The sequence below is a fragment of the Anthonomus grandis genome, chromosome 9 (assembly GCF_022605725.1).
Source record: "Anthonomus grandis grandis chromosome 9, icAntGran1.3, whole genome shotgun sequence".
Lineage (NCBI taxonomy): Eukaryota > Metazoa > Arthropoda > Insecta > Coleoptera > Curculionidae > Anthonomus > Anthonomus grandis.
The window spans coordinates 13,623,451-13,649,928 of NC_065554.1; the positions used below are offsets into that span (position 1 = coordinate 13,623,451).

At 31.3% G+C, this 26,478-nt stretch overlaps 1 protein-coding gene across 2 annotated transcripts; it reads right to left on the bottom strand.

The window, feature by feature from the left end:
- Positions 1–4,242: 4,242 nt before the first annotated feature.
- LOC126740313 (gustatory receptor for sugar taste 43a-like) lies at positions 4,243–24,542 on the bottom strand. Of its 2 annotated transcripts, none has more exons than XM_050446277.1 (9): positions 24,488–24,542; positions 20,889–21,066; positions 20,640–20,830; positions 14,021–14,459; positions 13,876–13,964; positions 13,651–13,824; positions 4,624–4,692; positions 4,471–4,560; positions 4,243–4,414 (listed from the first exon to the last, which is right to left on the bottom strand). In XM_050446277.1, exons 2-9 carry the CDS (start codon positions 21,049–21,051, stop codon positions 4,349–4,351), a joined length of 1,281 nt encoding a protein of 426 aa, XP_050302234.1. In that variant the 5' UTR covers positions 21,052–21,066; positions 24,488–24,542; the 3' UTR covers positions 4,243–4,348. The 2 variants fall into 2 exon arrangements, with proteins under 2 accessions (XP_050302234.1, XP_050302235.1); XM_050446278.1 differs by having other exon boundaries at positions 4,243–4,428.
- Between the last annotated feature and the right edge of the window lie 1,936 nt (positions 24,543–26,478).

Consider the following 26,478-nt stretch of genomic DNA (forward strand, 5'->3'; position numbering starts at 1 on the left):
ACAAGCTATACTTATAAAATAAATCATGATTCAGATAAAAACTAAAGGCTTTTTACTATGTTTTGGTTCAGTTACAACTAAATCGTGAAAATGCTACTAAATTTCCAAAATTATATGTAACAAAAATTAAATAATATATTTAACTATAACTAACAGTTTTTCACAAAAAAGTAGGTCTGAAAAATACTGTATAAAAGAATTTTTCTAGGAATTTTTCTGAATATGTATATCTTAACTATGTATGTATTATTATATCGATTAGCAATTTTTTTTAAAAATTTGTAACATTTAACGAAATAATGTTTTTGACAGCCAAATAGACAATCAAGCGGTCCTGGACTCATATATATAAGTCACAATATTACTTAGTAAAGCCAGCGGTATCTTTAGATATATAGTTTATTGTTAATGATAGATGTAATTTCTTTCAAAACTATATTATGAGTACGTTTAGATTGCTAAAATTTCTTTTTAGGATGTTTAGTTTAGAATCTAAGGAAAATAGACATCACCAGGTCCTTTTAAATATTTTATTTTGTATCAAATATTTCAGTTGAAAATATTGAGTTTTCTTAAATAATGATGTCTTTTTAATATTGTTATTTTTTCTTAAGCGGATAGACAACTTAATTTCTTATTATTAGAATATAATTTTAAATAATCGGTTCTCCTTATATCCAATCAAACTCTTACATGTACACTATATCAGCCTATAGAATAAGTTTTGCATGTACAAGTTGACAATAATTTTTAACTTTTGCAATCCTACGTATTTCTATTATAAAATAAATTATTTATATTTAAAAGATTTTATTATAGTAAGCTTATTACTTACTTTTTTATAATAACGTTAATTTTTAAATGATATACATAGAAAAAAAAGACGTTTAATGCAAGTTTTTGTATTTAATTATTTTATAGGTCGAATTTTTCATTTTAATTAGTTCGATTTTTTTTAATTCGTAGTTTCTCCTTACTATCAAGTTTATCCAATGTATAAGCTTAAGAACAAACTATGAAAGCAATGTGCTCCTCATATATGAATGTATGTTTTCATAGACAGTTTACTTGTAGCTGTATGGATACAAATAATTCACCCATGTGAATGATTTGTATACGTCAATTCTTTGATTCTATGAAATGCTTAATTTTCATCATTAATTTTCAATAAAAATTAAGTCTGTTCAGGGCCCTCCCTGCATACCTCGTGATCGATACCTCAAGTAACTGATGCCAACAAACCAGTGCTAATAAAACAAACATGGCAAACAGCATGCGGAGCCAAGACGAACTGAGAAGTACAAACGGTTTTTGTCAAAACCACCAACTTGAGACTGACATGACAGAGTAGACTATACTCTACGACTATATATAAAGTATCTCTCATACCTATAAAGACAGCACAGCAAATATTTTTACTCCGACAAATAAAATCTAACCGTCTGAAACTACCATCTTGTATATATCATCAATATATCCAAGTCTCTTCTAGTAACTTGGCCGATATGCCAATAATAAATCTATGTCAGAGATTTTAATAGTCACAACCAGTGTTGGACATACAAGGGGGATGATATGAATCATTCAAAGGGGATCTTAGTATTCCTATGTCACGTTGGAACTCTAGCAACATTCCGGCAACACCGATCAACTACGAATGATTTATAAAAGTAGTAAAGGCTGTACTAAGAAGAACAATACCCAGAGGCTACTGAAAACACTATGCCTCTGGTTGGCTTGAATACTGCGATAAATTATATGAAGAATTCCAGACTAATTCGAATTATTATTACTAACTCCAATGAGACGGCAGAGGAACTCATACAGGTATTAAATGAAAACCGAAGAAAAAAGTGGCAGGAAACATCAAAGGGCCTAGACTCCACCCATTCCAATCGTTAAGCATGCATACTAAAAAAACTCGATACTGACCATCAACATGAAAAACAAAGCTAATCGGATGTCACTCCTCATGAAGTCGAAATCCGCAGCAATGAATAAAGACCATGTCAGATAAGCAAAAAGATAACTACAAAGTAAATGTGCGTAACTTAATGCTCAACCAGAATTGTCTTCTGATTGCACTACCGATAAAGAAGAATCGTTAAAACAAGTAAAACTGGGTAAGGCGACTGGTTTTAATGGTATATTTTCTGAGTTTCTTAAAAAGCGCAGATCTTCAGACTAAACAATGGCCTTCAGAACTATTCAGTACAATTGTCAGTATCTAGAAATATACCAATACTCTTTAAGACCAGAAACATAATCAGTAAAGACTATACCAAACACTATCGGCCAATATCATTGTTTAGTATCATCTACAAACTACTCGAATGGTTGCTTCTTAATCGTATTCAACTTCACATTAAGTCGATATTATCACTGGAACAAGCAGGATTCAAATAGAAGCTGCTGTGATCAAGTACTAGCCGTACATCGAGGCAAGGTTCCAACAGGATCTCAAAACAGCAGTGGCAGTTGTCGATCTCACATCAGCATTTTATATTTTATGGCAAAATTATTCGATGCAAACAGATAATCAAGCTGATAAATAACAAACTAACAAACAGACGTTTATAAACCTTTATAGAAGAAAAAGCACATTAAACGACGGAATTTGGCTTTATGCCGCCATCTGTTCTTTTTAACCGTTACATTTTAAACATGCCTGCTACCAGAGGAAGAGGCCTGGACGAATGTGAGGATGCTGTTACTGCTAATTTTGCAGCGATGAAAAATATCTCGGAAACTGGCGATTAAAACCTATTCCATTAAAAATTGAAGTAAATTCCTACGATCTGAATAACTGTGAAGCCCATCGTAAATTAAACATATTATTTGATTGAAAGCAACTAGAGCACAACCTTAACCCAAAATATCTTGATATCACCTTAGAACCTCACTTTTAAAAATTACCTAAATACTTCTAAAGTTAAGACGAGGGTGGACATTATTCCTAAAAAAACTGTTTTCTGCAATACTTCAATTTGAGTTTCTACGCTAATGATCCGCCTTGTACAGAATATCCAACAAGATAGTATGATCCGTGTCGAAAGCCCTAGTCAAGTCTTGAAAACCACAAAAAGAACCTTTTCACCTTTGTCTAGCGAAGAATATAGAGCATCTGTCAGATTGGACAAAGTATCCTTAGTCGATATTCCCTCTTTAAATTCGTATTGTTTTTCGTATAAAATGTTGCGTTTATTTAAAAATTTGATCAAACGACACTTTTAAACTTTTTCAAATATCTTACTAATCACACTTAATAAAGAAGTTGGTCTATGGTTTGCAACATCTATCTGTGATTCGGTTTTATGCAATGGTTAAATGACTGATTTTTTTTAAAAATCTTTGAAAAATAGCCCATTAGTAGGCTTTACTTTTTTAGAAATACATATGGGGCCTTACCACTCTTAAGTGAATTTAATATTTCAATAATTTCTGTTTCACTGGTTGGGGTTAATATATATATATATATAATTTTTTAAGGAAACAAAGTATTTTGGAATTATTCTGAATAAAACAATAAATTGGTATTCAATAAAACCATCAAGAATGCATAAACTGTACTTTGGATTAATTACTAATTAATAACTACTACTCCTGTTTTATCTTTGGCTGTACCTGATAACTTACATTAATATTATCATTATCAAAATTAAAGAGATCTCATCTCCTTAGATAAAACCTATATTTACACCCTGTTCATTAATGTATTATTATTTATTATAAATGATTATTGACTATACTTGAAAAAAAAATAGAGAATAAACGAGTTTTGTTTATAAGATATTTAATAGTAGGGGAAAAACTACATAGTTTTTGACTTTTGGAGAATTTGACGATTTTCAAATTCAATCTAAAATGCGATATAATATTTAGTTTATCATATCGATTGCCTATCTTGATTTTTTTTTAAATACAAGGAACTTATTTTTAAATAAAAAATATGCTGTTTTTATAAATAATTACTGATTTGTCAATTTCATTTTTCTTGATGAAGTAATATAAATTATAGATCTTTTATTGATACATAATTAATCTCAATTAAATATTTTTAAGCGCTTTTTTAAAATTTCTTATTTACTATTTAATGTCAATAATAATTTGCATATAATTTCCATAAAATGCAAGCAAGGTTAGTTTAATAGTTTTGAAAATTACTACATATATTATATAATTTCTACCAACTAACCTAATTCATTTAATATTTAATATATTAAATTCATAAAATATCAATAATAATTGAAAAACTCATATATTATATCACTATAGTATATGTTAAAACACAGAATTTTATTAACTTTTTCCTTATACTTCGCGGCCATATATTTAGGTACATATCAAATTAGTCATCGTCATGCCCATTCACTTGAAACAGTATAACGAGATAAGTTGTAACTGCACCAGCAACCTAAAATATATTCCCTTAATCATATGGTAATTACTAATGTCCCTTTTTAGACTTACGGATGTCAGCAAGCTCCTATTTATATTAAAAAATCCACAAGCATTAAAGTTTATGGTGGCATACGAGAATTGTGACGCAAAAGCTTTTAACTAAAAAAAAAATTAAATTAAATATACTTGCTAAAAACTTACTTTCGACACATTGCAACTTACGTTTTTTTTAGTTGTGGTGTCAAAATCTAGCAGCGACAGCTCTGATACCAGTGTATTTGTAACCTTGTACTAAAAAAAATATGTTTTAGTGGTGTCTCAAAAATGCAACATTTCATTTTTATTAATGTGTTTCTTAAATTCTCAAAACATTTCAGAATATTCGTATAATGAAAAAATAAGATATATTTTTAAAAACTTCTTTTTATATCTTAATTTTTTACTCAACATTCTTTCACTTTTCAAGAAAGTTGGGCTCTTTTGTTGTTTCTAAAAACATGTTTATGCATGTATATGCTATTTAGACTAAGAACACAGAAACAATAAATATTTCAAAGTATTTAATAATAATCAAAATATCTACTTCTAAAATAGCATTAATATTTGGTACACAAATACATAAAAAACAACCTTCAAAAATTTAACATGGCTACTAGCAATCAATTCCAACAGTACACTAAAATGTATAGAATCATACCACATAAAACATCTAGGAGCTTTAGCAATTAAGTTCCAATTAAAAAAAGGAAATTTATTTGCCAAAAATTAGCCTACATTCCTATCTTATTAATTTGATTAAATCGTCAATATTTGCCGGTTTGGACTTAAAACCATTGCTCTTTAAGTAACCCTATAATAAAAAGTCTAAAGGTGTTAAATCGGGAGACCTGGGTGGTCATTTAAAAAGTCCTCTTCTGCCAATCCATCTGCCTGGAAATACATCATCCAGTTACTCACGGACACGTTTTGCAAAATAATGCGGTCCTGTTGAAACCAGATGTTTCTATTCGAAATTCGAAACTAGGTCCAGGAGGACCTAGAAGCAATACCAAGAATTCTAAATATCTTGCTTCAATGAGATTTTTTTTACAAGAAAATCGGTCCTATAACTCGATCACCAACAATTTGCCCAAGAACAACAACCTGCCCAAATATTGATTTTTTTTTCTAGATGCTGAGTGTGGCCTTCGATTTCTGTTATCGAACACTATTTCTATTTATAAATCATTCTTGTCTAATAAATCCATCATTTGTTGGCAAACCTCGGTTTTTGTATTCGGATCTTCCTCGGTGAGTTCCTGGAGAATTGTTATTTTATAGGGATGAAACTATCCAGCTTTCCATCCACTAGAGATTGGCCTGCCTAGTGAGGATATGGGAATTTTTTTAGTGAGAGTGAAAAGAACATTAATTTTGACCTCTTAACTGAACCACTCCGATGATGATTTTTTATTTGTCTTAAACTCGCATTTTTCCGGAACTGTTTTTCGATCTGGCTTGCGGTACTTTGCGATATAGATAGTAAATTAGGACATTTCTCTCTGAATAAATAGATAACTTTATTTTGTGTACTTGTCCTACGTCCTAATAGTTTTATCGCATAAATAAGAATCCAATACAATGCGATACTATTCACAAACTTGTGTAACTTATTTGTTACACAATGTCAATTTCAAGTATTATTATACCTGACATGACAAGCATTTTTTAAAAAAACATTATTGAATTGAATTGATTTTTCGAATTAGATAATTTTTCTAAGATGTCTTTTAAAACACAAAAATTAAAATTTGGCATTCATGTGTAACTTGTTAAACTCTTTAATAATAGTCATTAAAAAAAGGTTCCCATTTAAAAAAATTATTTGATTCAGTAAATTTATTTCAGGTTAGAGAGTTGCCCTGTATGCTATATATTACCTTAACATAATTACTCGTAGTAAATATATTAATAAATTAAATAGGTCATTGTTGTATAGTAGCACACATAGCGTAACATATAGTAATTTAAATCAAAATTAATTTTAAAAAACCTTTAAGTAAAATCGCAATTATTTGAAATAGTTATTTTTTATTGTAAAGTTAGTATGGAAAGTCTTTTCCCCACAAATAATGCCAATCTACTTATATCATATTAGAAATTTGTTCTCTAATCGATAGTGTACTAAAGCAAAACTTCTTTCAAGTTAATAATAAGTCTGGTCTTGCAATGGGTTCCGACTAGTCACCTTTTCTAGCAGAACTGTCTATGTTTTTTCTTGAAAGAGAAATCTCAAATTACAAGATTTATAAAAAACATATCAGATGTTGGTATAGGTATGTTGATGACATATTTACAGTTTTCACTGGTTGCGCCGAGGACTTTATGAATCTTTATGAAACTTTATGAATCCTTCTGTTCATTTCACTTTTAAACAGGAACAATCAGGCAATCTACCTTTTTAGACCTCTTAATTAAAAAAACAAACAACATAAAACTCGAATCTAAAATTTATAGAAAACCAACGGCCACGGATAATGTTATAGTCGTTATACCCTTCTTTTTAAACCATCCAGTTAATCAAAGGCTTTCCGCATTTTACTCACTTTTCCATCGTCTTTTTAATGAAGGAGCCCAATATAATTTTTCAAATTGCTCGGAACAATATTTATCCTGACAAAATAACAAATTCTCTTTATTTTAAACATCTTTACAAACATTTAACTAAGCCACATATATACAAAACCGATGTCGCTTACAGAAGCATATCATATTTTGGAAACATATCCCATCAAATTGCCTAGAGTTTATCGAGGGAGTCCAATGAGCGATTGCGTGTTTGTTTCAGGACTTCGAATAATTTGTCTAAATCTCTAGTCAACACCAAAGATAAAATTCCCGTCACACACAGATATGGTGTTTACAGACTAAAATGTTTTCATTCTGACTGAAATGTGTGATACATGCGACAAAGCGGAAGGAGAATCGAGACGAGAGTCAAAAAACATAGTAAACTCATTGAAAAGAGTATAAACCGATTTATAACCAATACCTCTTCTCCTTTCGTCAATTATATTTGTTAGAGCGCCAATTAATTTTACCTATTTCATTTTTTTGAATTGAGTGTTCTTGGAATCAACAAAGTTGGCATGTTTACTCACTGCGTAGTTCGTATTAAAAAAGCCGCGTCGTTTGAAGCTTGCCGATCCGTATCTCATCTTCATCCGTGCGCCACCCCGCCCGCAGACCGCCAAAATAAAAGATGTATTATTAAAAAATAGTCAGTCTGTCTGTTGACTCGCCGATAGTAAGAACATGTAATTGCACTCGGGCTCTAATAAAAATTGCATGCGGCTAATTCTAAATGTTTTTTGTTAAATTTCTAAGTTCATAAGTTTCTGTTCGCAGTTGTGATTGTTTAATACGAGTTTAAGGGTTAATAAACTGTGTTGAACAATTCACCGGGAGTGTTTTATTTCACGGTGTTTGGTAACGGTTATAAAAGTATACAGTCCACTACTAGGTCTACAAGGAGGCCAAAGTACACTTGGGTACTAAGGAGTCCTATTTGGAGGATTCAAATTTATTCAATATTATTGGGACTGGACATAGGTTCGAGCCTAAGGTGAATACCGAGCTGCTCCACGTTTATCAGAAGGGGTTAAGGTTGGATCTTTTGGAAATCCTGGAAATAAATAAAGCCATCAAATCACCGGTTTACACTTGCATTAATGAGCAAACTAAATTTGAGAGCAACACTTGCTTTACTTCCTTAAGTCCTAACAGTAACATTTGATTTGACTTATTAACATATTTAACACACATTTATTTATTTATTTATTTACACCCTATAACACTACAGTCCGATGTTTCTCTCTCACTCACTCCCAGTACTGAGTAGAAATCTGCTAATCTCAGATTATTCAATTTTGTTGTGATTTTAACTGTTCACTAGATGTCGTGCAATGTACCATTCAAGTATTATTTGTTATTGTTTAGAATTTGTGTATGTGTTACGTGACTCTGTAGGTACTTTTTACAATTTACTCTCTATTTTTTTTTGTCACCTGTCAGAAAAAAATTTTTTGTTTGTTGCAAGTTTGCAATATTATATTGACTCCACTTCAGAATGGAATTTTCCCTTAACACGTTCCCTGCCGGAGCTATATGTGCTTGTTTTGCCCAGCAGGCGATATGGATTTTTTGAAATATTGTCCTACAGGCCAATGTTGCCATTAAATATAGTACTGCATAGCTAAAGAAATTCTAGCGAAAATGTTGAAAAATATCCCATAGAACCTTTAAAAGTTGTTGTTTTCCCTCACGGTCCTATAAACCGATCATCGAGTCGGCGCAAACGAATCTCGACTTCGATTTGGGACGCTCGGTCCGATACCGCAGTCCGTCTTGACTTGCGCTTTGTTTGTATTTTTTATTGTTTGTGGATTAGTTTGTTTGCGCGCTCCGTTCACTGTGCATGTTGTTGTGTAATATTTACGAATTTATATTGTGTTTTGTTTTATTCGAAAGAATAATGTCTTATAAAAGAAAGAGATCACTAACTAATGCTGAGTTAGAGGCTATAGCTACAAATATTGACTTGTCTGCTGAAGAATCGGATTTTGATTCAGGTAAAATTATTTTTTTAAATATATTTTTAGAGTTACTAGAACAGCTTTTTCTTGCAGATGATTCGATAAATGATCCTGATTTTAACAGTAATGCTTGTACTTCCGATTCTGAATCTGAAGAAGAAATTTACGTTGATTCTTCGAAAGCAAACCTGCGTCCAATCGGAAGTTTGCTGTCATTCATCCACGCTGAACTAGAGACTGGGGCTCAGGCATTAAGTTTTCAACCCACGACACCACACGACTGGAGCGTTACAATCAACGCGCTGAATTAGAAACTGATGGAGGGGGATACCAATCAGATGCCGAATCCCTAACAAAACACGACGAATCCATGCCAGATAAGATTGGTGATGATATATGGACATTGCCAATGGGGAACCAGCCGAATCTTATCCGGTTTGCTGAGAATGAAGGTGTAATTCCTGAATTTGCTGCCTTGATGCATCAATCAAATCCAGAAGACTTTTATTTCTTACTGATCGATGACGATTTTTTCGCATATGTAGCGGATGAAACAAATTTGTATGCGACCCAAACAATATGTATAACAAATGATACATCCAGGCAATTACGATTACATGACTGGACGCCAACAGATAAGTTTGAAATAAAACGATTCTTTGATCTTGTTTCCTACGTGGGTATTGTGAAAATGCTAAGTATTTCATGTTACTGAAGCAAAGAAAAAATGTTCAAAATTGCAATGCCCACAGAATGCATGTGCCGTAATCGTTTTGAACTTCTTCTCCGTATTGTTCATTTTTCAAACAATGAAGATAACAGTAATAACGATCGGTTACATAAGGTACAACCAGTATTGAACAAGATACAGAAAAATATTCAGAGTTTATACAACCCGTCAGAAACTGTTTGTATAGATGAATCATTAATTCCATTTAGAGGAAGACTTGTAATGAAGCAGTATATAAAAAACAAGCGCCACCGATACGGAATCAAGTTGTTCAAGTTATGTATGATGGCGGTTTCACATACAGCATGCAAATATATGCAGGGAAAAATTTGGAACTAACCAAAACTACACCGACAAATGTGGTAATGAACCTATGTCAGCCAATTTTAAACTGCGGCCGAACTGTTGTCACCGACAACTGGTACACTAATGTGGAGCTAGCTTCTAAACTATTAGAGAAGCAAACACACCTTCTAGGTACACTCAGAAAAAACCATAAGGGTTAAGTTTGGTGAACACGTCATTAGCCAAAAATGCACAAGGCATATCCGTTCTAAGATGGCGTGACAAGCGCGATGTCCTTTTGTTGCCCACAAAACATTCAGACTCCATGGTACTCCCTCAAAATCGCATGGGCAATTTCAAACATAAGCCACAAATGGTTGTAGAATACAACGCTGAAAAATCTGCCCTTGATTTGTCTGATCAAATGACAGCATATCAATCACCCCTAAGGAAATCGTTGAAGTGGTACCGCAAATTAGCGTTTGAAATAATTTTGAATACTGATTTAGTAAACGCTTGGATAATATACAAACAGGTGACGAAAGAAAATATGCCAATTGTTGACCTTCGCAAACGGATAACCTACAAGTTATGTGAATCCTTTCCTGATAATAATGTTGAACCTGAAACACAAAGAATCCAAAAACGACATGAAATTGGAACTCTTCCGTACAACAAGAGGCGACCATGTACCAAATGTTACGAAAAGGTAAAGTCAGAAAGTGGATGGAAGCTCGCAAGAAACCTAAAAATAGTGAGAACCTATTGCCAATCTCGTTCTAATGAACCAAATTTATGTTTAGAATGCTTTAACGTAGTTCACAGGATTTAGTCAGTCTCTAATCTGTTGTACAATTTTTCTTTAACGCTTTCGAATTTTTAGAGAATATGATTTTTTTCAGTTTCGATGTTTATCCATTTTGATCTTTTTAACTTGTTCCTTCTTTATCTAAAATATATTTTTGTTGACAACTATTTAAGTGATTTCATTATGCCATTTTTTACGAAATATGCCAATAAAATAAATTGTATATAAAAGAAAATATAAGTTAATATAAAAATATATTTATTAGACAAAAAAAAACGTAAATTTAAAACTGGTATGTGCGAACCTTTCCCACAGGCCGGCTCGGTCTATTTTCATGCCTACTTCCATAAGAGAAAAGACCGACGCGGCGGCGCTTGAGAGCGTTTGAACGAGCTATGACCGAGCTGGCCTGTGCGTAACATTCTATCTCGGTCTATAAAACCAATTTTTTTTTAGTTGGTTTAGTTTGTAACACTTTTTTCTCGGTCTTATAGACCGTGGTGGTAGTGAACGTGTTAACACTTATTTTTTTTGTAGTGACATGGTAAATAATAGCCAATTTAGACTTGGCAAGGGCAAAACAACAACCGATAATTTTGTCATTAAACATACAACTGATGTCTCCAAGACTATAAGTCAGATTTAAATTTAGGATTATAAGTACCAAATTGTCTAGCCTTGCTTTTTTAACAAGGACTCAGCTGATGCCAGGGCCGTATCTAGGGGGGGGTTTTGGGGGTTCAAACCCCCCCCCCCCGAAAATCTTATACGACTGGTAACTATAACTCTTTTTTTTTTTATTACTTTTTAAAGTTTTAAAGGTGTCCAGGCTATAATTAGAGAAAAATATCCAGCAGCAATATATGTGCACTGTAGTGCTCATTCTTTAAATTTCGCTCTTCCCATTCCTGTAAGGTTCAGAGTATCAGAAATTGTATTGAAACAATAAAATCTATTGCAAATTTAATAAAAATATCAGCTATGCGCACTGAGATATTAAAAAATTAAAATTAAAAAACATGTTCCAAATAGTAAATGGAGTAAGTTAACAATCCATGTGTGAAACTCGGTGGGTGGAAAATCATGATGGACTAATTAGGTTTACTGAAGTTTTTAAATCCATTATTGAAACATTAAAAGAACTAAAACAAGTAAGAGACATCAAAACTTCTTCAAAAGCTTTGCAGTTCCTTCGAGCTATTATGACCAGTGAGTTTATTATCAGTATGTTAACAGAGTCCACTTTATTTGCTTTTACTCTACCGTTATGCAGAATTCTCCAGACTGTGGATTTTGATCTATTTAGCGCTGTTGAGCATGTGAATACTGTTATTAGTCAGGTCAGGAATATGAGACTGAATATAAACCAAGAATTCAAAAATATTTGTAAAAAATCTGAAGCTGATATAAAGTCTATAGATGATGAAGAATGCATAAAAATACCTAGAATAGTTTCACGACAGCAGAATCGTTCTAATGCCATGGTAGCTACTGCAGAGGAATATTTTCGAATCACAGTTGTTTTCGAATCAAAAATTCCTTTTTTTGATCAATTTATAGAAGAACTAAAGAAAATCTGCAAGATTTGCAAATCACGAAAAATCACTTTCATTGTTATATTGTCTAGTACCAAATATGTGCGAAGCACACATAGTAAAAATGGAAGACTTGTTACCATATGAGGAATTTTTGGACCTATATATGTTATCTGCAGAACTACAGTTGTGGAAACAAAAATGGATTAAGCTGCCTCAAACAGAAAGGCCAAAAAATGCTCTTGATGCATTATCAGCATGTAATCCATCTTTGTTTTCCAATATTCATACTCTGTTGCAAATTCTGGCTACGTTACCTGTATCTACAGCCTCATCAGAACGATCATTTTCATCGCTAAGGCGTTTAAAAGACTATTTGCGCAATTTAACTGGTCAGAAGCGGCTAACAGGACTATTGCCCTTTTAAGCGTGCATAGAAATATTATAATTGATACCGCAGAGGTCTTAAATCGTTTTGCAAGGGAAAAGCAAAGAAATATTCAGTTGTTATTATAATTACTATTTTTAAAATTTTAACGTTGTTAAATGTGTTTTTTAGTTTAAACTGGTATCTTCTTTTAGTAAAACCTATTTATAAATTAAAGTTTTTTTTATCCCTAATATCTCAAATGTCACTGGCCTAACCCCTCCCAAAATTTTGGTCCAGATACGGCCCTGGCTGATGCTCACTAAGAAATGCCGTGTACTTGAATATTACACTGCCGAATACTTAGTAATGAATTTTATTATAAAATAGAAAATTTTTATTTAGGAAAAGTTTAAAGCAAGTTAGATATAACGAGTTTAGAAGAAAGGATAAAAATAAAGTAAATATATAGTAAAAAGAACTGAAGCAAAAAACGAGTTTTGATATTCTGCTAAAGATACCAAAAAAGTTATTTGATAATGGGGTAAAACCATTTCTATTTTGTGCCTATACGAAAGGTTCTAGACTCAGTGGAACATATTATTTTAACAATTTATCTAGTGTTAGTTTTTCTTTAGATAGCCATAACATTCACAAGTACCAAGTGTAGCATAAAAGTTTCGAAACATTGCTGTAATAAATTAAAATAAAAAACTCAGTGTGTTAACAAATTCTAAAAAAAAACAAAAAAAAAACATTGCAAAAAGCATTTATGCAAAGTCAAAAACAAATTGTCTTGCAGTGCGCTAAAAATTAATCAATAAAGACATTGACATGAAATAAAACAAGCTTTCCATTGTATATTTTTATAACCCTCCTTAATAAAAGGCTTAAACTTAATTAGGTTCACAGTTTTGATGTTTTCAAAAATTAATAACATTGACATATACCTCTCGTAGACAGGTTTCACAAGGTTCAACCATTATCAGAAGCCTCCCAATATGTCCAGCAAACCATACCGCCTGAAGGGTCATAAAAACTGGTGAAGGCGACTTTTTGAAAATTTCGGCCAATAAGAAGTAAGGAGTCACAATCAGATGCAGTAAACAGCTTAGAATTATAAGCTAGAGCAAATTAATTTATAACAGTAATATTATAATTTTTTTGTTACTTACAACCACTCCATAAGATGCTGAATCATTTAAAATTTCTACTGATTCTCTGATCTTGCCGTAGATATTCATAAGTTCTTGGATCCGTTCTTCTATAAAGTTGTATTAAAATTTAATAATTGTTTCAAAACGAATATATGAGACTTACCAGTATTTTTTTTAGGTTTTTCATCTGAAGTGGGTCCCGTGCTTACTTTTTCAAAAATCTGTACGTTTTCTACAAGCATTTCTTGTTTCTTGCCGTTATTAGTTAAAGAGTACGGTATGCAAAAAACCTTCTTTGGATTATTTTTCATTTTATTTCTTTCGATAAAAAGCTGCTCATTTAATGATCTGATACGCAAGTGAATGAAAAATACGAGGTGCCAGAAGAAAATTTCTTGAAAGATCATCATGAAATAGAGCATATAATATCCAATGTAGTTTTGAACGTAAAAAGTCGGGTTGTTTGATATACGCCACTGCATACAGTAAATAAACATATCAAATAAGAATAAAGCTGTCGTTGCTGCTACGCCTCCGATTATTAAAATTATGGAAACTTTTTGGTACTTTCGGTATTCTGTTACTGGAAGCATTTTATCTACCTAAAAATATACAAAAATCTCATCCATTATTCTCAAAGAGACCAACATACAAAATTGACAAAACAAAAAAAACACAAAGTCACGGTCTCACAACATATAATCACAAGCTACACGTATTTCGCTCTAGCTGTTGATGCTCTATCAGGCCTAAAATTAAATTATTAGTTAAAACAAAACTAAAAATTTAAATAAAAAAACAGTAAGAAACCTTTAAAAGCCATATACAAACTTCACACTTCATAAATAAACAATCATTTTTAAGTGGAGAAAAATTATAGAGGTCAGCAAATGGTTAGTAAACGCTGATTTTGTATCACTGACATTGGTATTTTTATATTTTTCTACGTGTCCTTTAATGCGTGTTGAAATTTTTTTTACTAGATTGGCCAATGTATACTGCGTTGCAATCCCCGCATTTTAAGAAGTAAACTCCTGATTTTGAAGAACGCTTGCCTTGTCCACTACACTGACCAATTGGTTCTTTAAATTTTTGACCGCCTTAAGCTATTTTGACATTTAGAGATTTAAAAGAATCTCGCTAAATTTAAGGAGCCTGAACCAAAAAAGGACAGGGATTTAAAGGTACTTTTTGTATCCTTATTATGAACTATATTTTATGTTAATTTATTTAAAAATGTGTAATAAATTATATGTATTGGGTGAAGGGGAAATCCGTTGTTAAAAGCAATATGTTTGATACTATTAAGTTCTTTATAGCGAAAGCTTCTTTTGACGAGGAAATATTAAACAGTCTATATAAAGGGAAATTGAAGCAGGCAAATTTATAAGTGTAAGGAGAATTGGAAGGGTATTAAATAACATTATCGGTAGTGGTGGGCTTACGATATATTTAAACAATAACTTTACTCTTGCATTTCTTAATTAGAAGGTCTAAAAAAGGCAAAGTACCATCTCTTTCTTCTTCGATGGTGAATGAAATGTATAGGTGTAAAGAATTTACAAAGGTAAGGAAATTTAGCAAGTCTTCCTCCCTGCGATTCCAGATTATAAAAATGTCATCCACATACCTCTTATATACTATGAGATAATCTCCAAATCTATCCTCAACTATTTTTCTTTATAGTTGAATCATGAAAATCTCGCTTAGAAGACGGGAAAGACATAGACCGATAGCTAAACCGGATACCTGTCTGAAAAGTTTATTGTCAAATTGGAAAAAGCTCTGGTTGATCAATATATCGAGCAAATCTAAGAGACCATTAATGACAATTCGACTAAGAGATGTTTTTAATAAGAGAGTTCTCACTAACTGTAAATAGTCTTTAGGAAGAATACTGGTAAAAATATTTTTTTATATCCAAAGAAATAAGTTTAGATCCAAGAGGAATAATAGGATTTTTTAAACTGTTAGTTAGATCAACAGTATTCTTAGTCAAATAAATACTTTTAGAGGTAGTTCCCCCCTAAAAATATTATTTAACTAAGAGGAGAGAGAGCATAAGAATTAACAAAAGAATAACCACTGGTCTTATGGAAAAATTGGTCTTGAAGATTTTGGGAAGTCCATATCGGATTGGAGTTCTAGGATTTGTATTATTTCAAGTAATTTCTTATAAGTTTCAGACTTAAGCTTTTTTTATATATTTACATTTCTGTATATTCAAAGCCTTTGGAGTTAAAAGAAGACGCACAAATTAACGCATTGAATGAATAACACGACTGTATATTTTTTTAACTAACCTATTATATTTTGCCAAATAACTTATTACGATTTGAGGAAAAAACAACAAATCTTTCAATGCAATTTTTTTTACGATATTTTAATACTACTTGATTTATTTAATTAATTTTAAAATAAAAAAAATACGTTTTAATAACATTTGTCTAGCATAGCGTAGTATACACAAACGGTAAACAAACAGAAAAAAAATGTCGCTATTAAAATTTATTAAATAATTTTCAACTATATGAATGGATATTAAAGTGAAGAAAAAATATTTTCTAGGCCTATTTTCAATTATTTTAATATAAAAGTTTTTACATGTGTTGTTCGAAATTATCAACTTTTTGTCTAACTAACTATCTAGCTCATTAATTTATATTTGCTGCAATCCTTTGGTAAAAATACATAATATTTGGATTTGAGAATATACATCGTTTTCTAAGAACCGCTAGAGAAAGGAGTTATAAATATTGCTTAATTTAATTTTTTAGATACTGCACAGATCGTGCACTAGTTAAAGTGCCATGAATAAAATCGGTCCGATAATGTGCGTTCTGATAATTCCTGCTCAAACATTGATTCTAAAGGATTCTTGAAACTGCCCAGGACGAACAATTCTTTGATTTTGTTAATCCCAATATCTAATACTTTGTCGAATAAATATACCATTAGAAAATCACGACCCAGCAGTATACAAAATAAAGGAAACAAAGTTATTATTTTCTTGATATTGCTTTAGAAGCGAATTGCAGAATTGTAGCCTTCTTTTAAATTTCCTTTCATAAAAATGTAAATGAAGGTTATACTTAAAAGTTCGGTACCTGCGTTTCTTTACTACTCCTCGTACAGACTCTCTACTGGCATTTAATAACATTATTGCTAGCGAGCTGCATACAATTCCCGAGCTTTGCGCTAATTTTTCCCATTAACTAAATGCATAAGTTGCTATTATTCCCTAAAAAGCTTAACTACTCTGCTATATACAGATCGTGTTATCGTGAGCTACGTATTACCCAAAATAATAGCAACACCGCTTGGTTGCGGCTTGCAGGCGGCGGAATTTTTCGTTTTTATTTTTTGAAGAATATTTTCGTGTTTTTTTCACTATGGCTGTTTATACCCCTTCCGAAAGAGTTCAACTAATTAAATGGTTTTATGGAGGCAATTCGGCAGTACAATATAGAGGTTTGTTTTCAGTGACATTTGAGAATAGACCGATTTCTTGTGTAAAAACGGTTTTAGATGTGGTTACAAATTTTAAGACTTCTTTAGGTCTTCAAGATTATAAAAAATGGCACACAAAACGTCAAGAACCACCTGTTGAAGTAGTCCAGGATATAGAACGGCGGAAAGAAATGGTTTGCAGTACCCTAGAACTTGATTCGACACGGTCCACTAGAAGTGTTGGAGAGGAACTGGGAATGAGCAATAAAACTGTTGCTCGTATCTGGAAAAAATATGGGTACAAATATTTCAAGTAAAAACTCAGGAAATATTTCCTGAAGACTAGTGGCGAAGAATGGAATTTTGTGAAACCATGATGGAAAAGGCAAATGAAAACGAATATTTTTAAAAAAATATTTTGTTTTCTGATGAATATTCTTTTCCACTACATGGCAAACACAATCCTTCCATTGTTCGTTATTGGTCTCAGGAAAACGAGCACAGAAGTTTGCAGTTTCGTACCCAGTATCCTCAGAAATTGAATGTTTGGGCAGGTATTTTGGGCGACAATGTTATAGGGCCATTTTTTATTAATGGCACTTTAAACGCCCAAAAATACCTTGAGTTGCTGCAAAACCAAGTTCTTCCTGCCATTCAAATCCTACCTGATGTAGACCTGGGATCGGTTTATTTTCAGCAAGATGGCTGTCCTGCTCATAACGCGGCTAGGGTAAAAGAATTGTTAACAAATACTTTTCTTAACCGCCTTATTAGTGGGACTGGCGATATTAAAAGGCCTCCTAGATCTCCAGATTTGTCTTCAAATGACTTTTATCTGTGGGGTTACGTTAAGCAGACTATTTAGAAGCATGAATTTAGTAGCCCAACAAATTTAGAGGAGTTGCGAAATAAAATTGTCGAAGGTGTCCATTCCATTTTACCTGAAACTATTTTGGAGGTGCGAAATAGCTTTTACGATAGGTTAAAGGTTAAAACAAAGTTTAGCGAAAAAAAGCGGTTTATTTTAGCCTTTTATTTAAAAAATTATATATTGTTAAGTTTGTTTATTAGAGTTTTATTTCTGATTTTTTATTACATTTTTATCAGAGTTGATATTTTATTTTTTATTAGAATAACGCTCTATTTTTCATTATACAAAACACAGCATATGCGGGTTTTACACATTGTCATATCTGTAAAACCCGCATTTGAATAAATATTTTAAAAATGCCTGGATTTTCGCGTTATTTTGGGACATTTTGTCGCCAAACGATGCAGCTCCCACGAAAGTCAGATGTTTGTTTACTAATCCCGTCCTCGGGCCGGCCGGGGCGGTGCTCTGTCGCAGGTACTCGTACACGCGCGACGTTGCAAAATTTCACCTCTATGCGGTTTCCTATAAGTAACGAACGAAAATACGATCTGTATATGCTTATTTAATTGGTGCTTATCCAACCTAATATATATACTTCTACAAGAAATAATGTGTAGAAAACCTATAAATATAATTTAAGCTTGAAATTAGTAGCTCATTTGTTTAAAGTAAATGATGCTGTAAGAATTAATTTTTCTATAATAAATTTATCAAAATCTAAAAATAAACGGGCGCAGTCGGTAGGATACAGCAATGGTCTTCGAATCACACGAACCCACTGACTTAGTCTACGAAGAAGTTTAGCTTCCAACTCTCAATTGGACCGAAGTAACTCGACAGCAACCCGTCTTAACCTAAATCTTGTCAATCTTAAAGCAACGGATAAGATCCAACATAATCTGAAGAAACAACCAAGAAATTTAGAAGAAATTACATTTCCTATATATTGGACCAGAAGCAGTGCTTGGACAATTTTTATTCACCTAATGTTAAAAATAGGTATTTTGTACTTTCTCTACACGAAACTGTATTTAAAGAGAAACGGGTTGAAACTAAAACAAGAGATAATGAAAAATTAAGGTTTCTTTAAACTGTACTATTTAAAATTACTTTTATCATTTTAATTACTTTATTTTAACAATATTTCAGTTTTATTATTTTATTTTATTCTAATGCTTTTGCAGCATACTAACATGACAAATTGGCAATTTATTAATTCCAATTTTATTAATCAATAATAATTAAATTAGAAACTTCCAGGATATGCGTTCGAGTCGTACGGAAGGAGTTACAATGCTACAAATAATAATATTGTTCCCTAAAAAGCTTACTCTAGTGTATATACGCTTATTTACTTTCTGCTTATCTAACTTGTAAGAAACCTATATATTATGATTAAACCTGACCTGTGTAATTGCTGTTGTAAAAATATTTTTTTTTTATAAATTTTCTAAAATCCAAAAGAAAACTCATCAACTCTTTCGTCATTGATTAATATTTAAAATATTAGTAAACACTAACATTATTTAAGTAATTTACGGTCAATTTCTTTGAATAACAAATAATAATTGCACTTGATAAGTGGTCATGTATAACGTAAAAAAACAATCAAATTGCATCCTCTTATGTATGTATCGAAATACGTAACAATATACTAAGTGTATGCCATTTAAAATAAGAACGTTAGTGTGAAAACAACTGAATATATCAAAAGATACTCTCATCACCCATTTTATCGATATACCAAATTTCATTTGTTTATCTGGCAAAGTAAAAAAGTTATTAAGTGTTCCCTTTTTTATGTGGCGCCCGGTATATAATAGAATAATATTTCGGTAGCATTTTATCAGACCTAATTGAGGTAAGTTTATATTATATAAAATTTCGAAAATAAAATAATTAGTTTTATTTAATTAAACAGTACCATTTTGCTTAATTAAATGAAATTTCATAAAATAGAACTCAATCCTCTTTACTACTGAGCTCTTGAAATGGAGAATAATTTTTACAATTTTATTGTTACATCCTAAAATTGACATTCCGTGTATTATTATTCCCATAAATTGACATATTCTATTGCTCTGCTTGAGAATTATGGACGACTTTTTCATATTTGAAAATGTTAATCAAGCGAAATTATTCAATTTTTACAATAAGATTTTTGTTACAGCTGAAAATCTGGTTTTTATCTGGTTTTATTTTTATGCAATAATGCCTGTATTTTGGCCTAACTTCAAGACTTGTAAACATCAAAATGAAAACCATATCAAATTCCCCAACATAGATCAATATACGCAACCACAGTTTTGGACGATTTTTTTCATATACTTTATTGTTTTTATTAATGAATAATTTTTTTTAACAGAAATAGATTTTAAATAAGACCTCCAATAATATGCCAAATTTTGACACTAGACATTATCTTAAGTAAATTTATTTTATTTAAAATGTTTCTTACAATGCTCCATATATCGACCATTCTCACAAATCTCTTCATCCTATAGGGGATAGTAACGACCCCACAAAAAGCTATGATAAACACCATGGCCATATCTGAAATCGTTATATATCTTGTTCGACTATTCTTCATTCTTACTGCATTAGCTCCAGCATCGATATCGCGCCTAACTCCTAATATTGTAGCTGTTCCTGTAAAAAACTTGTTATATTTTAACGAATTGTAAAGCATATTTTGCAAAAATCGTACCAAATACTATTAATACTGCATAGCTGTATAACACCATGATGCTATTGTATCTGATTTGGTAATAGTTTCCCACTTTTTTGAACGTAACTGGACAAAGACCAAAAATTCTACATATAAAGATGACCGGTTGCAAAATTTTGAAGTGGGCCTCTGTCAGCATCATCTTAAACTTTATGTCCTAGAAAACAGAAACCTTTCTATTAAAAAATATCATGCACACCAAGCATTTTTTTAAATCTATATAATATAATTGGGCTACAATAAGAGTTCAACATGACATTACCCATAATGTTTTCACATACAAAAAACACCACTGACTCCATATTAAAATAAAATTTAGATAACTTTTGCTCAACATATCTATAAATTACTCTTTTTAATAAAAAGCTTTCATTTAGTATGGTTGCAAATAAACATTTAATCTGAGTACTGAAAACTTCTAAAGAGTTTTTGCATAATCAAAATTGATATGACTCGTAATCTTACCCACAGCCATCGATTGTCTTTAAATTCTCTTTTAAGTTTTTTGTTAGAACCCGCAATAGAAACTCCCATTGAATTTAATAAAGATTTTATTAATAATCCCCTTGATCTACGACTTCGCGAAGCAAACTGTATCTCAGATTAAGACGTATTATAGAACGATTCGATAAACCCGCTTTTAAAAAATTATGTTTACATACATGCGGAAAGCTTTTAAAAAAAAACCTGTTGAAAGAGCAGGTCGACACATTATTATTTGACTGGAATTATGTTTTTCAGGAAAAGTACACTGTTTATTGAAAATAGAGTGATTTTGATTTTTATCTTTTGTTTTGACGGCTTTGTGAGTAGACAAATGTTCTTGTGAAGGGCAGAATTAATTTATATGGCCTTGAAAAAAAAAGCTGCTTTGGAGTAAGCTTTAAAAATTGTACTTGACGTTGAACTAAATAAAGCTTAAATTCTTGTCTTGATGAGGTTTTTTACATATAAAGATGATCGGTTTTAGTAACTTGCATGTGGCAACTTCACATAAATGACATAAACAAAATAATATTTAATGCGTGTTTGTATCAGGTTTTAACGGTAACATAAACCTAGAAGTCACTCCAAACTCAAAAGAGTATGAGATGTTAGGTGCGAAAAAAAAGAAACTACTTGAAAAACAGATGAAGAAAGTCCTTGAGGATAGAATCAATAAGTATCAGCCAACTTGAAGGATTATTTTTTAAATACTTTGATATGATTTATGAATGTGCAAAGCTAGCTAACTTTTTAAGAAGTTTTAGTGAAGCTGAAATATACTATAATAATTATATTTTTGTGCAATTTACAAGGTATAGTAACAACATTGTTTACTTAAAACATTTCTAATTGAATATCGAATGATGGAGAACATGTTTCTATTATTGGTTTGTCCTTAGCTCTATTTTTCATTCCCCATTATAATTTTTTGTATTACCAATATTTCTCAATTACCAATAACAGTAGTGTCAGAAGAATTTATATTTAAAAGTGAATGAAAATTAAATTCTTGTAGTCCAAATATAGTTTACCACTCTTACTGCTGAATGCCTCGTTAATTTTGATTTTTTTTAATTTTTTTTGAGAACTTAGGTACTTTCCAACATAATTTAAAGTATGTATGTACATATTTAAAAAAGCCTCACCAAAACAAGAATTTAAGGTTTTTGGTCGAAGAAAATTAACATAATTGGCTAATGTTTCCATCTCGATCTCAATAATTGTGTTTGAAACACTGTTGATCTATATGTCTGATTCTGATTTTCTTATTCTTCTTATTCAGTAAGTATTGTACATGAGTACAACTTACAGACAGGTAACGGATATTAAACTGTTTGATCAAAAATACAAAAGTTTTAATTTCATTTACAAAATAAAATTTAAAAAATTGATGAAATTTTAAATTCATCTTATTTTACATTTTCTGTCAAACGCTTGGAATCAGTCGGATTTGACATTCGCCGAGTTCATGATCCATCATTCTATTGGCCAAAAGAGTCGGTACGGCGTGACCTGTGACGTGCTAAGGATTTACAAATATCTGGAGGAATTCCGGCTGAGGTTTTCCTTAAAAAGTTTGGAGAAATTTAACAACTGCATCGGTCTAGCCCTAGAGTCAGGAGTGGCGCAAAAACACAAGATAACCGATAAAGACTGGTAGAAAGATTTCTACCTGGTTACCAAAGAAGCGTCACATCAGAAGCCGACTTATAAGGACGATTGGAAAGCTTTGTGTTCTCTAAAAGAGGAGTTGCTTGCCGAGGATCTGAGAAGCCTAGCAATACTTAAACTCGCATGCGGATTCGACAACCTGGACTGGAGGATCATTCGCAGAATGTTAGAAGTAGTATTCAGGTCTATAGGCATGCTGTTCGGTGTGCTGTGCAAGTTCTGGTGTGCTATTATATTCCTCAACCTCATTCTCTGAAGAAATGTTGATTGTTATTTCTACAAGAGGTCTAGTTGCAAGAGGAAAAACTTCTGCCAATAGCAACATCCACCATCTTTGGAACCATTTTCAAGACGAAATGAGCTTATGGAGAGGGCAGCATCACAATATATGCTACGCCACGAATAACAGCTATTCTTCGTCATTCCGGAATGACGCAAATGGACACAATGCACGACATCTCTGTAGGCGCGTGTAAAGTTAACGAATCTTCCGGAATAGTGATCTGCTGAGTATATAAGGAGTCGCGTCGCTGCCGGGAGCATTTTCACATGCTACAATACGCTATGTCGTATACTATTATTAGTAAAATTATGTATTTTGATAATATGATTATAAGTTGTTTAGAACCTGTTATTTTTAAAATAATTTATCAAAGTTGTTCAGAAACAGGATTTTTTAAAATTAATACGTTAGCTTATTTTTCTATGTTTAACTAACTTGCAAGTGCTTAAAATTTTTATATATAAAATGATAAAAAACTTAAAAACACGAAATTTAAAAATCATTTCTGTAATAAATCTTAAATGGTTTTCATTTAGATAAAAAATCGATATCCGTTATGTGTTTACAGGTCAAAAATCACTTCCGATTTAAATCTCTTATTTTATGTTATCAGATAAGATAAAGTAATTTATTTAGAGATTGCTAACTAAAGAACCTTAAAATTACTGCATATATAAAAACCATTTAAATGCATAAGGAAAAAACATTAGACTTGTTTTGTGTTGATGAACTTTCAAAATCACTAATGAGATAAATATTCATATTCATTCTCTAGTATCTGACGACTTATTTGTCAATAAAGTTTGAAAATCATAAAGAACAATTCTTTATTAGATAATTACGGGCTAAAGACCCTAAAAATCTGAACCGATATGGAAAAAAGATATTTTTACTAATTCCGAGTTAATAATCATTTAAAATCAATACTGAAAAAAATATGTCAATGTACCCAATCTAATAAGGAAAAAATAACTTGTACTAACTACTTTTAAAATTACTGCCGAAAAAGATAGTCGAAAATTGTCGCATTCAAGAGAATAATAAGCATGAAAGAATTATTTTATTTTTAATTAACACATTTATGAAAATTAGATTTTCTTGAAAGCAAATAACAAATAAAAATATTTAAATAGTCTACCTGATATTTAAACAATACTTCAAATACAACTGCTACCTGTTATGGTAAAAATGGACAAATATGGAAAATTGGGTGTTTTCAGTAAAAAAACAAACACATTATGTTGAAGGCTTGATTGATTTATGAAAACAAAAATATCATTAATTATCAAAAATGAAAACTGTATTTAATTGTTTTTGGAATATTTCCAAGTTTGTAATATTGCTTTTAATCTTGTTTTTATAATTTTTAATCGCGTAACATATATAATGCTTTAACTATTTTCTTTGTACCTGGTTTAGTTTGATAATCTACTTATTTTCTAAACCTATATAATAATTACATATACATTTTTTATGATGAAGGTACCTTTAGTAAAAGTGATATTGGTTAAAAAATAAATAAAGGTTATTTTTATATGTACTTATTTAACCATGTCAGATTACTCTTGACAATAACGATTTTTGCAATCTGAGACATACTGACCTGTCTCTCAAATTTTAAGATTATTTTTACTGAAAAATTTAGTTTTTTTACATTGAGATTGGAGAGAGCGGGAAATTTTACATTTAAAGTGATATTTTAAATTTTGTTAAAAGTTGAATATTTCAAAAGCTCCTAAAGGCTTAAATCTTTTATACGCCCATTTAAAATGTCCAAATCATTAATTTTGGCATTTACATTATTTCTTTAAATAGCACATTATTGGCAATATCCACTTTTGAAATGTGGTTTCTTTTTCCAAATAATTTGATATGATTATCTTTTAAATCGCTTGATAAATAAGCCCATAAGGAGAAAAAAAAACTAATATGAATAGATGCATTCAATTAATAATAAAAATAGCATAGAAGTCATTGATTTCTTGAATCGGCTGCGTTTTGACGCGTTATTGACATCTTGTTAAGCGCAATTATTATTTGTTATTTAAATAAATTTGCTAACATTTGAAATGTTTACCAATAAAGAAAAAGTTGATATGCTGTACGCTATATTCCCTCGCATACGTACTTTCATTCGACAAGAAGGTGGTTGTTTCGAACAATACATATAAAAAGTTTTTTAATTAATAATTTATAAACCTAATATTTTTTCTCTTTGTTGACCGTTTGTGTGTACCTATGTTATGTTAGGTAAATGTTAAATAAAATATGTAGTATTAAGATATTGAAAAAAATTATATATGGAAAAATTTGTTCTTTTATTCTCAAATAGTAATATGATGTTTGAGAAAATTCGAGGTGTTATATCACTTGAAAAAAAAGCGCAGGCGTATCATTACAATGCTTTCTGTTTGTGAATTAGTTTTTTTTCTTCTTATGGGCTTATTTATCAAACGATTTAAAAAATAATTATATCAATGTCGACCGCAAGATGGCGAACAACGTAAACTCCGATCCTGAGAGCTCCGAAAAAAGGGCCCTAATGAGTTAATTTGTGGTGTGTGTAAGCGCAAGTTAGTTAAAGATGACATATCTTGCATCATATGTGCAAGTGAGCGACTGGGTTTTATGCAAGTCAGTGACTTCCATAAAAGCTGTGTAATACGCCTCAAATCGACGATCAAAATAGACAATGTGAAGGTCATGTGTTGCCTTGGAAAAGAAATAAAAGCAGAAAAAGTGGCTGTCTGTATATCAAGTCTAATAAAAGAATTGAACTTCAAAACAAGGGAAGTGACATTACTAAATGAGTTAATTAAAGAAATCCTGTGTTTCTTTACTAACTCTTTAAAAAATTCTTTACTACAGGAAAAAAAACAATTTCTTAAGGAAAAACTACATAACCTAGAAAGTCAACAAAAACAAACCCTCTTTTCCGAGGTCGTCCAGGGAAAAAACAACGTGACCAGACCAAAATCATTCGAAAAAACAATCCGGCAGTTATAGTTAAGCCTAGGGGAACTCAAGATGCGAAGACAACATGGGCAGAACTCGACAAAAACATCCACCCGGCTAAATTACAAGTGGGCATAAAAGCTATGCACAACATCAAGAATGGTGGAATATTCA

What these genes read in the sequence shown, in the direction of transcription:
- LOC126740313 (XM_050446277.1), bottom strand. Translation starts at nt 21,051, where the DNA reads ATGATGCTGACAGAGGCCCACTTCAAAATTTTGCAACCGGTCATCTTT. An exon ending in TGCAGTATTAATAGTATTTG is followed by an intron (nt 20,831 to 20,888) that starts GTACGATTTTTG and finishes AGTTTTTTACAG; the next exon opens with GAACAGCTACAATATTAGGA. An exon ending in GTGAAACCTGTCTACGAGAG is followed by an intron (nt 4,693 to 13,650) that starts GTATATGTCAAT and finishes TATTTTTTTTAG; the next exon opens with TACAAGGTTACAAATACACT.